This window comes from Balaenoptera acutorostrata, chromosome 20 (genome assembly GCF_949987535.1).
Source record: "Balaenoptera acutorostrata chromosome 20, mBalAcu1.1, whole genome shotgun sequence".
NCBI classification, from domain to species: domain Eukaryota; kingdom Metazoa; phylum Chordata; class Mammalia; order Artiodactyla; family Balaenopteridae; genus Balaenoptera; species Balaenoptera acutorostrata.
Genome location: NC_080083.1, coordinates 16,587,901 through 16,604,080, shown reverse-complemented (window position 1 = coordinate 16,604,080; position 16,180 = coordinate 16,587,901). Strand labels below are relative to the sequence as shown.

The 16,180-nt window shown below is 54.6% G+C and overlaps 2 protein-coding genes across 5 annotated transcripts; both read right to left on the bottom strand.

Annotated features, from left to right (window-relative positions):
• Window positions 1-527: 527 nt before the first annotated feature.
• PROCA1 (protein interacting with cyclin A1) lies at window positions 528-8,764 on the bottom strand. 3 transcript variants are annotated; one of them, XM_007183877.3, is made up of 6 exons: window positions 8,314-8,764; window positions 7,618-7,677; window positions 4,489-4,572; window positions 2,245-2,380; window positions 1,811-1,966; window positions 529-1,732 (listed from the first exon to the last, which is right to left on the bottom strand). In XM_007183877.3, exons 1-6 carry the CDS (start codon window positions 8,399-8,401, stop codon window positions 1,069-1,071), a joined length of 1,188 nt encoding a protein of 395 aa, XP_007183939.2. In that variant the 5' UTR covers window positions 8,402-8,764; the 3' UTR covers window positions 529-1,068. The 3 variants fall into 3 exon arrangements, with proteins under 3 accessions (XP_057391301.1, XP_007183939.2, XP_007183940.2); XM_007183878.3 differs by lacking the exon at window positions 7,618-7,677 and having other exon boundaries at window positions 679-1,732; XM_057535318.1 differs by lacking the exons at window positions 4,489-4,572; window positions 7,618-7,677 and having other exon boundaries at window positions 528-1,732.
• A 3,241-nt stretch (window positions 8,765-12,005) lies between these two features.
• Window positions 12,006-15,983, bottom strand: RAB34 (RAB34, member RAS oncogene family). Of its 2 annotated transcripts, none has more exons than XM_007183874.3 (11): window positions 15,832-15,983; window positions 14,950-15,162; window positions 14,646-14,737; window positions 13,741-13,809; window positions 13,537-13,638; window positions 13,356-13,420; window positions 13,177-13,228; window positions 12,921-13,002; window positions 12,751-12,841; window positions 12,511-12,618; window positions 12,006-12,428 (listed from the first exon to the last, which is right to left on the bottom strand). In XM_007183874.3, exons 2-11 carry the CDS (start codon window positions 15,001-15,003, stop codon window positions 12,361-12,363), a joined length of 783 nt encoding a protein of 260 aa, XP_007183936.1. In that variant the 5' UTR covers window positions 15,004-15,162; window positions 15,832-15,983; the 3' UTR covers window positions 12,006-12,360. The 2 variants fall into 2 exon arrangements, with proteins under 2 accessions (XP_007183936.1, XP_007183937.1); XM_007183875.3 differs by having other exon boundaries at window positions 13,741-13,806.
• Window positions 15,984-16,180: the final 197 nt, after the last annotated feature.

The window sequence follows — 16,180 nt, the reverse complement described above, 5'->3', positions numbered from 1 at the left end:
TCCAGTGCCTGGGACCTCATCGAGCCTCAGGAAATGTTAGCAGCTGCTGTTACACTCACACACAGCCACCCCATCCACTGTGCCTTCTAGTCTTCTCTGGCACATGGGAGAAGTCAATCTGGGTGTCTCCACTTGAACCCTGCACCTCTCTCTCCCCTTTTTGCCGGCTGGGCCTTGGTCTCTGACGATACCTCCACGTGAGTCAAGCGTATCTCCCCCAGGATGGGCCCCCCACTCACCTGGTCCCACACACACACAGCCCTGGCGAAGAGAGCTGACTAGTCCCTTCCCCCAGCCCCATTGCCTCTTTTGTTCTCGACTGATCTCCCTGTGTTTCTTCACTAGGGCTTCACCTCACGACTTTGCCTGTCAGCTCTGGGAAAGCAAAGCTTTCCCCCTCCCTTTCCTCTGCTTGGGGCTCAGCAGAGAAGTCAGAAAAGGCCACTGCTGCCCAAACTTGGAGAGCTCCCTGCCTTGCTTTCCTTCATTCAAGATCCCTTTGGCTGTTTGTTGGCAAGAGTTGGGGGAAGGGGCTCGCCTTCTGACAGGAATTCAGTTCCTTTCCCTTCAGCACAAAAGGCCTAGAAGGGCCTAGCAGGAGCAGGGCCACACCAGCTGGGAAGGTTCATGTTCCTTTTGATGCCACCAGCACCTGCCCCAGGGCCACTTAGAGTAGGGAAAGGCAAGGCTGCACGGAGTGGGTTAAAAGGTTCAATTTATTAGTGGTATCACTGCACACAATGCCTATCACCAAGTGGATTTTGCACAGACCTGTCTCCCAGTAGACAGGAAGCCTCCTTCCCACCCAGAGGTGCTGCTGCCCTGGATCTAGGGTGTTACAGAGAAACAGGCTGTGCCCCTTCCCTGCCCTCCTACCTGCCTTCTCTGGGCTTCCTCTTGAAAGATGGATTGCCCTTCAGAAACACCTGCAGCTCCTTAGCCCCTTGGCTCCAGTTATGCCCAGAGGCTGCCCTCTCCCCCCAGAGGTAGCCAGGTTGGAGGGAGAGAGAAGCAGGGGGTCAGCTACAGGCTTGATCGCATTTATTCTTCACCCTGGTCGCCCTGGCCTCAACTGAGATTGGGGTTTGATGCTGGGGGAGATTTCCTCTTGTTGACCTTCTTGACTGGCGAGGTCTTCATCCCTGGCTTCTTGGCCTGGACCCCGTTCTTCTCTCTCTTCCTGGATGATGAAGACTCCACAATATCCCCATTGGAGGGTTCCTCTCGCCCAGGGTCATTGTAACTGTCCTCACTCTCCAGATCTTGCCAGCTGTCTGGGCTGGACTCTGACATCCTGGCCAACTCTCTTGGGCTGAACGATCGGTTTAAGTCTGGAGGTGATTCTGATTTAACTGGGCTTTTCTTCTTAGTCAACTTGCCCTTCTTGACTTTTTTCTTCACCTTCGCCTTTTCATCCGTCTCCTCCTCCTTTTCTTTCTCTTTTTCCTTTTTCTTCTTTATCTTCTTGATCACCTTACTGCCCTGGGACTTCCCTGTGGGGCTTTCGGAACGCCAGATGGTGATGGGAGCTGCTAAGTCAGGGGTACCTGTGACCATGCCCATACCTGTGTTGGTGGGGAGGGCGGGGGGCCCCACCTGGGTCGGGATGGGAGGCTTGCTTTCTTCCTCCTCCTCCTCCTCTTCCTCTTCTTGGTTTAGGTCATCTGCCCTGCACTCATGGTGGATGGGATGGTGGATCACTGCCACAGAGACAGGCCTGTAGCTTTTGCACCTGAGGGAGAGGAGAACAGGGAAAGACGGTTGACAGAGTGTGGGGGCCAGTGCCCCCCATCAGCCCACCGGCACTCACCAGCCACACCAGAACCGCTCCACACACTCTTCCTCTGGGATGAGCTCAAAGCATGGGCACTGGATGATGTTGAAACAGGCTGAGTCCACATCTTGAGAGCAGGTTGGGCCCACATCTCCGGAACTGCTGTATGTCTTCTCTGAGCAGTCCTTCAGCCTGCCACACAGGGGACTCAGGCTGGCTCCCCTGCCTCCATGACTCCCCAGGGGCCCAGAGCAAGAAGCCTGAGGGACAGCAGGCTTCCACTGGGTTCAGCCCAGTCTGCCAAAAGACCTCCCCGTGGCTCCTGGAACACAAGCCAGGTTTACAAAAGCTGGGGCCGGGCTGGCAGCGCCAGGTCAAAGCTGAAGCGGGGAACCACAGTGAAAATTTTGGATCTGGCTCTACCCAGGAGTCTCCTGGGCTGTGGGTCTCCCAAGGAGGAGGGTCCTTACCTAGAATCACAGTCACAGTGGCTGATAGAGTGCAGGTGCACGTCGTGGTGGCCATAGTCAGAGGTGAAGGGATGGATGATGTGCCCGGTGCACTTTCTGTGTTTCCAGCAGCACCTGTCAGTGTCCTTGAATTCACCTGACGGGGTAGGAGTCTGCGTCGTACCGGGCAGCAGTGGCAACATACCTGGATCTCCCTTCCCACAGCTCAATCTAAAGGCTTCACCAAGTTCACCTGCTGCCACCATCGTCCCTCCCTCCCCCATAGCTGTTTTTTTCTCTTTTTTTTTTGGCCGCGCCATGCAGCTTGTGGGATCTCAGTTCCCCCAACGAGGGGTTGAACCCGGGCCCCGACAGTGAAAGCACCGCGTCCTAACCACTGGACCACCAGGGAATTACCCCCACAGCTGCTTCTACTGCTGAGTAGTAGTAACTCAGCCCAGCGCTCTCCTCTCCCCAGTCCACTGCGTGTGACTCTGCCTGCCCCTCGCAGACTCCCAGGACAGTGTCTCACCAAGTCCCCCTTGCTGTCCTGTGACACCTGCCCTTCCCCTCCCCTGCCTTCTGTGGGAGCCTACCTTCCTTCCTTCCCAGGGCCCTCTGCTGACTCCTGCCTGCCCCTCGCCCAGTGCTCGGAGTTGTCAGCTGCCCCACTGCACAGAGTGCCTGGGTAAGGGAGGGCCCTCTTGCCACGGCAGAGGGGAGCGCCACTTCAGAGTCCCCAGCAGTTAACGCTGGCGGCAGCAGCATCCTCAGTTCCTGCGCCTGCCCCACACAGGCCCAGGAGGCCAGTGTCCGACCCCTCACAGCCTCTGAAGCCACTCCAGCCCCAGGGCCTGCTGCAGCATGACAGCTCAAGCCTGGAGGGGAGCTAGGCCTGAGCCTCCAGTGCGTCATGTTCCTTGGCTTCTCCTGCTGACTGTTCCCTTTCCCTCCTCTCTTCTCCCTCTGACACCTTTCTCACTCTCACTTCTCTCCCCTTTCCCAGACTCACTCTTGATTCTTTCCCTTCTCTTTACTCATCAAGTTCCCATTCCCCATCCATTCTCTCTCCCCAGTCCTTAGAGCCACAGACTTGAACAGTCCACCCCTTGTAGGCGACACAGATACCATGTCCCAGGGCACAGGGGAGAAGCTGCTGGGGAGAGGCCTGGGGATTAGGGGAAAGGCCTGAAGAAAGGTTCCTACCTCTTTTGCTCAGCTGAATGCAAGCCCTGTGCACACACTGGTGTCTCCCAGCCTCCACCCTCACTGCCTCAGCTCTGACCCTGCCTAAGGCCCCACCTACCAATGGCTCTCCCCTTGGGCCACCATCTAAAACAAGCCCATGAAGTGATTCCCTGTGCCGAGAGGACAAGGCACCTTCCTGCAGGTTCCCCCTGAACTCCAGCTCTGCCAGCTCCCAGAGGAGGAAGGGGGCGGGCACTCGCAAGTGCCAGGGCAGCCCGGCTTGGGGTGCTACGACTGGCTAACTCCCTCCAAACAGGCCAGGAGGACTGGGCCTTTATCCAGCCCCTACAAGGGGTGGAACTGGGGCAAGACCTCATACTGGCCACCAGCTAGTAGCTAATCAGGCTGGGGGTGTATTACTCCAAGTGGCCTTAAAGTACTTGAGAGATGAGACAGCAGCTTGGTCTGAGCCTTCCCTACATTCTTCCTCCCCTTCCCTCCCCCCCACCAGGCTCTGGGGGGCCTGGGTCCCCCATACACCCCTGATCAACTTAGTGGCCTCCCTTTCTGCTTCCTTTCCTCCCATGCCCTTTCTCCATCTCAGGGAATAATAAGGGGCAGGGGGAGTAAGAGTCCTGCACCACCACCTCGGGCTTTCTCCAGCACGGCTGAACTGGAGCAAAGGGCAGCAGGGTGGCAACTGCCCTGAACTTGTAGTCAGGCCTGAGTCCAAGTCTAGCTGGGTGACCTGGGGCAAGTTACTTTACTTCTCTGAGCCTTGATTTCCTTATTCACAAAACGGGGATGATGGTAATACCTATTTTGCAGGGTTGTTGGGAGGACTCAGTTCACATGTGTCAAAGATATTTGTGCACCATACATAAAGTGCCGTACAAAGGAAAGGGGTGATTGTGGCTTCCAGGAAGGGGTGGCCCTCTCTGTCTGGCACAGGAAGGGGTCTCAGGGTAGGGCAGCTGGGTGACCCTTCAGGACCAAACACTTCCCTCCCTCCTGCCTACCACCAGGTGAGGGGTGGTGGGGACCCCTGGGGCCAGAGATTCCCCCAGACAGACCCACCTTCAGAGAAGGTAGATGCGTCAGTGCTGGATGCCACACCAGCCAGCAGATGTCCTCTCTCCCAGCTGGGTAACCTGTTTATATCTGAGAGAGTACAGAGAGGTAACAGCAGCCCCCCTCCTCATGCCATTCATTCAAAAAACATTTCCTGAGAAGCTCCAGGTGCAGTCCCCAGAAGATGCAGAGATTAAAAGAACGACACAACAGTCCCTGCTGTCAAGGGGCTGGGGGAGGGGATGAGGAGGGTTGAGGCAGGAGAGGTCTGTGGAACAGTGCATGACGGTAGTATGAGGCAGACACACTGATAGGGAGGGACATGGTGGGGAGGAAGGCCTGTGGGAGGACAGAACAAGGACACCTACTGAGATAGGGATGGGGGGACCTTCTTGGAAGAAGCATAATAGGAGCTGAATCTGGAGTCATGAATAGGAGTGAGCCAGAGTCTAGGCAAGAAGGGACAGTTCCAGGAATTGTCCCAGGGTGTTCCCAAAGACAACTCCAACCGGCAGCAGCTCCATCAGCAACCACAGGGTAGAGTCTGCCACTTCCTTTTTCCTCCTACAATTAGCTTTGTCCTTTGGGGTACTGGAGCTGAGTCCTGCTTAAGGAAGGTAGCTGACTGCTTGGGGACTTCAGCTAGGCTTTCAGTGGCACTCGGTCATCCTTCTACTGGTCCCTGGCGAGCTTGTTTTCCACAGCACAAGAAGTACTCAAAATTAACGGAATGAATGAATGAAACTCCAAGCACTTTCCTGGAAACTCCTACCCTGCTTCTGTTCCTCTCAGCACAAAATTTCACCAGCATTATCTATGGCTGCCCCCACCCTCATCAACTTCCAGTCTGGGGAAGTGGCCCTCCTTCCTCCTGCCCAAGCACCTGAACTCTAGGTCCCAGCCAGAATTCTCGCCTTCTGCCTCTTTACTGTTTTGGGTTTTTTTTTTCTCCTTACAGGCTATGAACATCTTTAAACAAAACACTCTATGAACCCTGTTTCTCACTCTGCCACTGCATATCCCACCCCTCTTCCTTTTCAATCCAAGTTTATTCACTCCCTCATTTAACGGATGGATTAGCTTTACTAGGCACCAGTGAAGGAAGCCTAGTCCCTACTTTAGTGAGCTCAGAGTCTCTACCTCTCTCTTCTGCTCCAGCCACCTACAGCATGGCAGCCATCCCAGCCCCTCTAGCAGAACAGCCCAGGCAAAGGCCACCAGTGATCTAATAGCCAAACCCAGTGGCCTTCTTTTAGTCTCATCTCACTTGACCCTGTTGACCAATCAATCTCTTTCTTCTGCAAACTGTTCCTTTGGCTCCCATGACAGACCCCTCTCATCTCTCTCTTCCTTCCCAGCTTTTTAATTCTTTCCTAACTCCTTTGCTGTCCCCTCCTTCTCTGCTGTATCCCTTAAATTGGTGATTACCAAGGTTCTGTCTTTGGTCTCCTCAGAAGAAGCTACAGGCTTGTCTTGGATAATGTTATCCACTTCCATGGTTTCAACATCCACTAATAAAATGACATAAATCTGGGTCTCCAATTCAGACTGCTTTCCTGAGCACGTAGCCAATGTCCTCTTGGGCATTCCCAAAACATCAAACCAGCATGTCCCATATGAACCCACCATCTTCTCCCTACCCTTCATGAACCACCTCCTCTTGTATCTTCCATTTCAGAGAGCAACAGACACCTCAGCTAGAAATCTAGGGATCATTCTTTCCCTCACTTCTCACCAACCTGATGACCAAGTCTTGCCATGCCTACCTGCCCCCATATCTGCCTCTGTCTTGGTTTAGACCTTCATTACCTCTGACCAAGACAGCTGGAGTAATCTTCTGCCTGGCCTCCCTGACTTCTGTCTCACTACCCACATCCAGTCCTCACAATGCAGCCAAACCGGTTCAGCACATTCCTCCTCTTTAATAGCATTCCACTGCCTTCAGGATGAGGTAAGAACTCATCAGGACAGAACTGGTCCCCAGGACCCAGGCCCTGGTTCTTTAGTTATAAGTTCCTCTTGTCCATCCATCTCTCCTCCCACCCCTCCCTTTTCCATTCCTTCTCTCCTGCCTCCCACTCCCCAGGAACACCTGCTCATCTTGGAAAGAACAATGCTATCCAAGTAGAATGGGTCACACTTCTCTTTTGCCCCTTTACCCTGCGCCAATGTACTTCATGTGTTTATAGCAACTTGAGAACAAGGCCTATATTTAATCCACCTCTGTATCTATAGATCCTGGAACATGGAAAGTGCTCAGTAAATGTTGGTTGAATGAACACATGAGTAGAAGAGAATAAAGCCCCTATTGGAGCCACAAAGAAGCTATGGCATTGGAGACTCTGCTCAGGGTTCAAACCTGGGGACTTTTCTAGGGAAGGAGAATTGACCTTGGATGAGCATCTTCCTAATGTCAGGCACTGTGCTGGGCTTTTTTTCGGGGGTGGCAGGGGGCGGCTTTCAAAATATGCCTTTGATTCTAAATCCTCACCAAAGCCCATTTTATGGATGGGGACAGAGAGACTTACAATAAGTAACCTGTCCAAAGACACAACAGATGACAGAGGTAGGATTCAAATCCAGTTTTCCTGGCTCCATAATCTATGCTCTTTCAGCCTACTTATGGTTCCTATCCAAAACCTGTCCTGCCAGCTATCACTTCCCATTACACCGGCTTTTCAACTCTAATATAGCCAATTCCTCACCCTTTGGTTTTACTCAGTCCTGACTCCACAGCCTCCCGTATCCAGCCTGGACCCTATGGGCCCTAAGGTCAGGCCAGAGGAGCGCGAGCCAGGGTCAGGATTCAAACTCTGCTTGCTCTCTTCAGTCACCATGGAAGAGGCTTATATGCAGGGTCCACTGGCTAATTCCCCCGACACCCCCAAGAAGCCCTGACAATTACAACTCTACCAAGGGGAGGGATTTAATAACTCTCCTCAGATCTTCAGTCGGAGTTTCCGACTGAAGCAGCAGTCCAGGGCAGCAGTCCAGAGCTCCTCAGCAGAAGTGATTGAAGTTGGACACAGGGGGGGGACTTCATAATGAATGAGAGTGATAGCTTAAAAGGAAGAGGGAGGCTTGTGGTCTCTTTCTCAGTAGGGCATTATTCTGGGCGCAGGGGCCAAAACTCACAGGTGATGCTCATTTGTACAGAATCCTCCCAGTCTGGCGAGCTGAGGCGCTCCCCCCGACCTTGCAGCACAGGGGGTAGGGTTTCAGGTTGGGTACCCGGGCAGCAGAACGGGGGAAGGAGGGAGGGAGGGAGGAGGGAAGGGAGGGAGTAACCAAGGAGGGGAAGGAGGGAAGAGGAGGGAGCAAGGCAGGGCGGCTCCCGTCTCCTTGGAAATGCCTCCCCGGCCCCGCCCACATCTGGAGGCGATTGTGATGTCGCCCGTGGAACTTCCAGACTTTTTCCTGCCCCAGAGTCAATGAAACCTCCCGCCCCAGCCCCGGCGACTAGTTGGGCGCTGGACCATGGGCTCCAGCCAAGCCCCGCACTTCTTGGGCAGCGCCTTGGGCCCCCGGTGCGGCACAGCAACGTCTTCCAGCCTTACAACCGTAGGTCTCAGCTCTGGCTTCAACCGGACCACCCCAACTGAACGCGCAGGCAGTTCTCTAGGTCCTCAGGACCCCAGTCCTCAATCATTGGTCCATGGCTCGACGTGAGCCCACCCCCATATCCTAACTCCGCCCCAGCCAGTCTTTGGCCCCGCCTCCTTCGTCGGGCTCGCTCAGGTTCCACACCCCCCTCGGGTTCTCAAGTCAGCCCCCGTGCCACGCCCCCAGCTGGAAGCCCTCCCCTAATCTGCTGCCACGTCCCCGCCTTACCGGTGCTGCTGTCGTCCCACCAGCTGGCATCGTCCTCAGTTTTTTCCTTAGTCCACCTTTCAATCCTCAGTGTCGTCCTAACCCACATATCTCTCAGCCTAGTTCTTCGTCTCTACAAGACTCTTCCTCGCAGAAGTCCAACCCTGAACCTCAGCTTGGCCGAGTCCAACGTAAACCCCAATCTCAGCTTCGCCCCAGTCCAGCCCTTAACTCCGCCTCATGCTTGCCCAGTCTCCCGCCTCCCTCCGCTCTAGGCTGCGTTGTCTTAGTCCCAATCTGAGCTTCCGCTGCGCTCTTCATCCGGGTCCTCCCAGTTCATTCGGGCCTCTCCCTCTTTGTTCCACTTTAACCTTAGCACCTCCCCATTATCTCAGGCCTAAACTTTAGTTCGGCCGCTGAGGCCCAGCCCTCAATCCCATCCCTAGTTCCTTTCTAGATCTGCTCCAGGTTTAGTCCTACCCCCAGACCCTAGCCCCGCCCCTAACCCCGCCCCAGCCATTCTCTCAACATCCGGGCCCCTCCCAATCCTTCGGAACACAGCCGCTGCCCTTAGCCCCGCCCCCAATCTACACTCGGGGCCCTGCCCGCGTGCCTAGGGAGCTACTCCATCTAAATTCCAACCCGCCATCCTGGCTCTTCCAAGGTCCTTCCTTCCCTGGCGGGAGGCCGGGCTCGCTCTCGCTCTCTCTCCCCGTCCGCAGGCCCCTCCACTGGAGCCCAGCTAATGAAGACGTGATGTCGGCTTGCAGCCCCGCCTGTGGCGCCCACCCACAGCGCCCCCTCCTAGCCCCCATGGGGCACCCTGTATTGAGACAATACTGCCCAATATAGACATCAACATAGAGCCAAATAATTGTGGTCACTCTTCCCCCAAATATTTATTATAATAGTTAAGGTTTTTGAGCTCTTCCTGTGTGTGTTAGTGCTTTATTTCACTCTAGCAACCTCATGTCGTATCTCCATAGGCTTGCCCCATGCGGGGAGCAGGGCAAGCTGCACGCATAGTCACCTACTACACACGCCCCTCACAGTGCACACCCCTCTCACCCTCAAGTATAGTATACACACTGCACATGCATGTACCACACTCATAGCGCAGGTTAAAACATCTACTCACCACACACGGACCAACGCAACACGCACACATGCACACGCCCCTCACATACACCACCCAGAACACAGACCCATACTCCTGCTCCCCACGCTCCACGCAGCACAAACACTCCACAGCAGTACTATGGTGCAGGACACACACACACACAAACACACACATACACACTCTGTGTAAGGCAAGAGAGTTGGGGATCACAGTCCTGTAAGGAAACAGAGATGGAAGAACAATTCCAGGAGAGTGTGAAAAAAGTGTTACAGCCACATCACTATCTTTCCACACATCACACCTCTCAATTTCTCTTGGTACCAGACTCCAAAGCCAGGATATGCCTCAAAGGATGGAGAGAAGGGAAAAGGATGTTGCTTAAACTTTGTTTTCTCCAGAGTCATCAAGGGCCTCTCCTGCTGCTGCTCTGCATGATCTCAACCTCCACCTTCCTCAAGACCCAGCAGCCGGAGTGGCAGGATCACCACCCAGACCCTCTTACCCACTGTAGCTTTAGAGAACTCTAAGAACAGCAGGGAGGACTACCCTGGTGGCACAGTGGTTCAGTATCCGCCTGCCAATGCAGGGGACAAGGGTTCGAGCTCTGGTCTGGGAAGATCCCACATGCTGCGGAGCAACTAAGCCCGTGCGCCACAACTACTGAGCCTGCGCTCTAGAGCCCGTGAGCCATAACTACTGAGCCCACGTGCCACAACTACTGAAGCCCACGTGCCTAGAGCCCGTGCTCCACAACAAGAGAAGTCCCCGCTCACCGCAACTGGAGAAAGCCCGTGTCCAGCAACAAAGACACATGCAGCCAAAAATAAATAAAATAGTTTTAAAAAAATAAGAACAGCAGGGGACGGGAAGCCAGTAGAAAGGGGAGAGTGCAGAAAAGCCAACTCTTCCAGAATAGAGTAGTGGGTAAGAATGGAAGCAAAAGATTGGGATTGACATATATACACTACTATACACTACACTACTACACTACTAGATAACTAATGAGAACCTACTGTATAGCACAGAGAACTCTACTCAAATGCTCTGTGGTGACCTAAATGGGAAGGAAATCCAAAAAAGAGGGGATATATGTATATGTATGGCTGATTCACTTTGCTGTATAGCAGAAACTGACACACCAGTGTAAAGCAACTATACTCCAATTTAAATTTAAAAAAAAAGAATGGAAGCAAAGAGCACTTGCTAACTGGGAACGAGGATCTGTGTTCTAATCTTGACCCTCCATGACCTCCCAGGATGACACCAGGCCACATGTGTCCCTCCATTGTTGGCCCAGATATCTGAGACACTTCCAGCCAATCTCTGGCTCTCTGGATGTCAACAGTGAGCCAGGTTCTTGGTCACTCTTCACCGAAATTGTTATTATAATAGTTAAGGTTTTTGAGCTCTTCCTATGTATGTTAGTGCTTTATCTTATTTCATCCATGAAATAACTGGGAGTTCCCTGGTGGCCTGGTGGTTAGGATTCTGGGCTTTCACTGCCATCGCCCAGGTTCAATCCCTGGTCAGGGAACTGAGATCCCGTAAGACGCATGGCATGCCCCCCCAAAATAATAATAGAGATGAGGAAACTAAGTCACAGAGGTTAAGTGATTTGTCTGAGTGTCCCAGGATGGACAGCAAGGATTCAAATGCAGATCCTCCTGACTTGGAGCACGTCTTTTTTTTTTTTGAAGAGGGAAAAGTATATGCCTTTTTTTTTTTTTTTTTTTTTTTGGCTGCGTTGGGTCTTAGTTGCAGCATGCGGGATCTTCGTTGAGGCGTGCAGGATCTTTTGTTCTGGCACACGGGCTTCTCTCTGGTTGTGGTGTGCGGGTTTTTCTCTAGTTGTGGCTCTCAGGCTCCAGGGCATGTGTGCTCGGTAGTTTGTGGCACGCGGGCTCTAGCTGAGGTGCGTGAGCCCAGTAGTTGTGGCATGCAGGCTTAGTTGCCCCACAGCATGTGGGATCTTAGTTCCCTGACCAGGGATCGAACCCACGTCCCCTGCATTGTAAGGTAGATTCTTTACCACTGGACCACCAGGGAAGTCCCCGTATGTCTTATTTTTAATCCAATTTAGTTTTTTAATTGTGTTAAAATATAAGAATATGCTACTGATAATTTTGTTAACTAATATAGTTAGATGTTGTCAGATAGCACATCTTCTGAGTAAGAGCCCTGCCTCTACCTTCCTGGGCCTTCTGGTCAACCCAAAAAGCACCCAAAACTCATTCACTTCTCACTGTGTTCCCCTCAGAGAAGTATTTTTTAAAGGACAGGCAGGAGGAAGGTGAAAAAAAATAAAAATATTATCCAATGGTGGACTTGGGTATAAGCACGAAGTAGCAGGAGACATTTGAGGGGGAAGGGACCAAAGGAAAAGGGCTCTCAAAGATCTCAAAAATTATTCAGATGTCATCCAGTGAGGGTTCGGTGCATCCCCCAAACGTGGTCCCTGAGCTCCTAGCCTGCCTGAGGCCTGCCCAGAGGCCAGGAATGGCCAGAATCCCAGAAGTCTCCAGTCCCAAGATCACCATACAGCCCTGCCCATTCCACATCCCTGATCCCCCACAAAGGACTCCAGCACCTAACCTGCTAATAACAGATATTTTAATGCATAAGGCATAGTGTGAGGTTGGGACCATTAAGCATCCTCAAACCCAGAGGGCCCAGCAGGCTGAGTAAGAGCAGCAGGGCTCACCCACCTCCCTACCACTGGGCAACCTGGAGAGCCCTGGAGGAGAGGGGCATCCAGTTTTTGGCACGGTGCCTGGGAGCAGGAAGTGACTAGCATGGTCCCAGCTACACCTCTGGGGATACTGCCACCAAGGGGCAGCTCTTTGGTCTGGAAAAACAGTCAGTGCAAATGTCCAGGGGTTGAGCTCTGGGGGAGTAAATGTGGCACACTGCCCCAGGGCTGGGCAGTCTATGGACAGTACCCTCACCCGTCATGGGCAACACATGGGCTTCTTCTTGCTGGAAGTTAGGTAGAGGTTGCTGTCATCACTGTTGATGCCTAAAGAAGGGTGAGAAACATGTGAAGCACGGATTGGAAGGTCCCTGCGCCCTCTGCCACCCTCATCCAGGCGGGCACTCACGGACAACATCCCCAATACGCCGGGATCCCGATTTCTCCAGCTCAGCCAGCACATTGGCCTCAAAGGTCAGTGCCGTCACACGAAAGAAGAATTCCCGGACATTTTCACCTGACACGGGGAGCAGATGGGTGCTCAGGGGCAGTTCCAGGCCTGGGGTCAATGAGCACAGCTGGAGGTGTGGGAGTGAGAGGCAAGGTAGGCAGGAATGCCACGGCAGAAGGCGGGACGCCTCTGACTCACCAGTGAGAGATGAGACTGCCCAGTACTCGGCCTTCATCTCTTGGGCCACCTTGAGTGCATCTTTCTCCATTAGCGTATACTGAGCAGGAGTCTGAGGGAAAGTCAGAGTCAGATGCTGGGGGTGGGGTTTCCCTTGTCAAGGTGGGAATTCCCCCGCCTGGCACACTCACACTCAGGTCCTTCTTGGAACCCACGAGGAAGAGAAGCACACTGGAAGGGTCATTCTCCTTGAGTGCATCAGCTAGCCACTGCCTGCCATAGACAGTGGACAGCAAGGGATGAGGGAGCTAGACAGGCTCCCCCCGCTGACACTTACATGCCCAGAAGGATATGCATTCTTCTCCTTCCCTTCCATGCTCCTGACCCCCCTCTTTTCTGAACCTTCTCTTCCCAGAGCCCCCATTATAGTTCAGCATGCCCACGTACTTGGTATGTTCCAGGGAGGCCACATCATTCAGGTTGAAAACGATGATGATGGCTGGAAGAGTGGGAGAAAACATATGCAGATTGTTGGGGAAGACACTACTGGTTCATTTCCACAATCCCTCCAGCCCTAGACTAGAGGCCAGGTGCTCCCACCTACCTCACTTAACCGTGGCCCTTACCTTGAGCTCCTCGGTAGTAGGTCGATGCAATGCATTTGAACCTCTCCTGTCCAGCGGTGTCCCAGCTGGGAGGAAGGAGGGGGGAACACAGGTATGTGTGGGGCAGAGTGGTGCTGGTGGCTGCGGTGGGAGATAGGTGCTGGGAGAAGGAACGGCGGGAAGGAGTGGAGGAAGAACTCACAGCTGCAGACTGAAGGGGACGCCCAACACCTCAAATCGTTCCATCTCAAAGTCCACTCCGATGGTGGCCTTGTAGTTCTTATCAAAGGTGTCTTTGCAGAACCTGAGGGGGCACCAGATGCTCTGGTCCTGAGCCCAGCCCACCTGGCTAGACCTGGGCCCACTCTGCCCAGCCCAAACCAGCTCAGCTGCAGCACCCTCTTACCTATTAATGAGACAAGTCTTCCCCACTGACAGGTCCCCCACCACAATGACCTTGGAGATCTTAAATCTGCTGGACACAAGAGTGGGCAGGAAAAGTGAGCGCTGGCTCTTTCACTCAGAGGAGTCCCAATGCTCCCTAGTAGGTCCACAAAGGTAGCTGCACCCAGGCTGAGGTTACCATAGACACCAGGCCTGGACAAATATGCTGGGGAGGAGTGTTTTTGTTTTAGTATCAGAGAGACATGATTTTGAATTCCGGCTCTCACTTACTAGCTGTGTGACTTAGGACAAGTTTCTCAGCTTCTCTGAGCCTCAGTTTCAACCTTTGTTAAGTGGGGATTTAACATACATTTTATTGGGTGGTTGTGAAGGTTAAAATGAGATAAATGTCCTATATTCTGAGACATACACACACACACAAACATACATTCTAACATCTCTGAAATCAGGATACATCTTAAAAGTGGCGGTGTTTTCCATTTAATAAAAGACAATAATAGTATACAACACACTGCTTGGGCACACAGTAAATGCTCAATTACTGGTGGCAACTGTTAAGAGTGTTACCTTTTTTTACCCACAATAGGACTCATCCCTCTAGGACTGCTCCCTGCCCTGGAGCTCAAATAGATGGTGTGGGGGAAGCTGAGCTGGTGACCACACCCTCATGTTGGACACCTTCTCTGTGTCAGGAATTAAACTGCCACCTTCCTACCTCACCCCATCTCTTAGGACTCGCCACAACCTAGCTGGAAGAAACGGGAGCACACAGGGGCATGAAAAGGGGGAACAACCATATAGCTGGTAAAAGCTGAAATGGAGCCTCCAGTTGTTGGCTCTGTACCCTTGCTTTGACTACAGGTTTCCTGGGACTTCCTTTCTTCGTTCCGGGTGTCTCTAACTCACCCCACGGTGCCTGTCCGGTGCTCCTGGCAGGCGCAGGTGACGCGGGGGTGGAAGCCTTTGTGCACGTGCAAAGCGGCCTCCTTCCTCAGGCACTGAGAGGGATGGAAGAGAACGGGACTCACCCATTCCTGGCCCTCTTCCCGCAACCAAGCAGCCCGCGGCGGGGGATGGGGAGGGGACCACCCAGAAGCAGCAGGCCTAGCTGGGCGGCAGGGCTGGGCCCAAGCCTGTAACTGGTCTGGTGCCGCCTCCTCCCCGCCCACACCCACCGCAGCCAGAAGCCCGACGTGGCCCTGGCGCCTACCTGGGGCAGCTCCGTCAGGACGCGGTCCCTGCGCACCGGCGCCAGAATGTTCATCTTGCCTGCGGCCTTGCGGGGCGCCCTGAGAAGGCGCGGAGGCCTGATCCGCCCCAGCGACCCGGGCCCGTGGCGACCCGACAATCACCCGCGACCGAGGGGTCCCGACTATAACTCGGGGCCACGGGGAGCCTACGGGAGCCCGTGGCCTCGGGGACGCTACAACCACCGCGGGCCACGGGGATGAGACAATCACCCGGGGCCGGGGCGAACCCACAATCACCCGGGCCCGGGGCGTCCCCAGGACGACTCGGGGACGAGGAGACCCCTCGGCCGCCAAGTTGGGGCGTGGAGTCCCGTCTGGGGGGACCCGAGCCCGCGCAGACCCTACAATAACCCGGGGCCGGATAGTTCCTACAATAACTCGAGGCCGTGAAGACCCGACGACAACTCGGGGTTGAGGCGACCCTACCATAACAGAGAAGCCCGGGGGCGCGGAGCGGCCCCGCCACACGGGGTCAGTGTGGGCAGGGACGGCACAGCACAGCCGGTGGACTGCTGGAGGAGGGGGCGAGGGGCCCAGTGCGCTGCAGGGCCTCGCGTCCCACTCGGCTCTCCCTTCGCAAGCGCTGTAACTTGATCCCCGGAAATTCCTGGAAAAGGGCCGCCCCCCGCCCCTCTCCCGGCAGCTCCAGGCCTCGCAGTCCGCCCCAGCCTCCCCCTCCCCTCCTCCCGCCAGCGCTGCCCCAGGTCAGGCTCCCCCTGCAGACGCCTCACCCGGCTGCGGGCCCGCCCTCACCCTGGTTGGAACCTTCCCAGATCGGGATCCCCCAGGTCTCTCTCCCCTGCACCTCCTGTGCCGGGCGGAGCCTCCATGGGGACCCTTACCCAGTCGAATTGGTGATGGGGAATCGGTGATCGCTGCGCAGCATCTGGCTGCGCCAGGAACCAGCGGGAGGGGAAAGGGGGAGAGAAGGGGCCCTAGGAGAGGCGGTGCTTCCCTCCTCAACTCCAGGCCCAGGACGTGACTCATAGGGTCTGCCCCCACTCGCCCTTCTGCCCTGGGAGGTGGTGGTGGGGAGCGTAGAGGGGGTGCCAGGGTCGGAACGAGGTGCTACCAAGGAGAGAGAGGTCCGAAATCTGGTGCGTTTTCCTCCAAGGCTGCCTTGTTAGATTGGGGGCCTGGGGCGCCGAAGACCAAGCTGCCTCCCTTGGTGGAGGATAAAGGAGGGCTAGG

What these genes read in the sequence shown, in the direction of transcription:
- PROCA1 (XM_007183877.3), bottom strand. Translation starts at nt 8,401, where the DNA reads ATGTGGGTTAGGACGACACTGAGGATTGAAAGGTGGACTAAGGAAAAA. An exon ending in TGTACAAATGAGCATCACCT is followed by an intron (nt 4,573 to 7,617) that starts GTGAGTTTTGGC and finishes GTACTCTCTCAG; the next exon opens with ATATAAACAGGTTACCCAGC. An exon ending in GAGCGGTTCTGGTGTGGCTG is followed by an intron (nt 1,733 to 1,810) that starts GTGAGTGCCGGT and finishes CCTCTCCCTCAG; the next exon opens with GTGCAAAAGCTACAGGCCTG.
- RAB34 (XM_007183874.3), bottom strand. Translation starts at nt 15,003, where the DNA reads ATGAACATTCTGGCGCCGGTGCGCAGGGACCGCGTCCTGACGGAGCTG. An exon ending in CACCGGACAGGCACCGTGGG is followed by an intron (nt 13,810 to 14,645) that starts GTGAGTTAGAGA and finishes TCTTGTGTCCAG; the next exon opens with CAGATTTAAGATCTCCAAGG. An exon ending in AAGACTTGTCTCATTAATAG is followed by an intron (nt 13,639 to 13,740) that starts GTAAGAGGGTGC and finishes GTGCCCCCTCAG; the next exon opens with GTTCTGCAAAGACACCTTTG.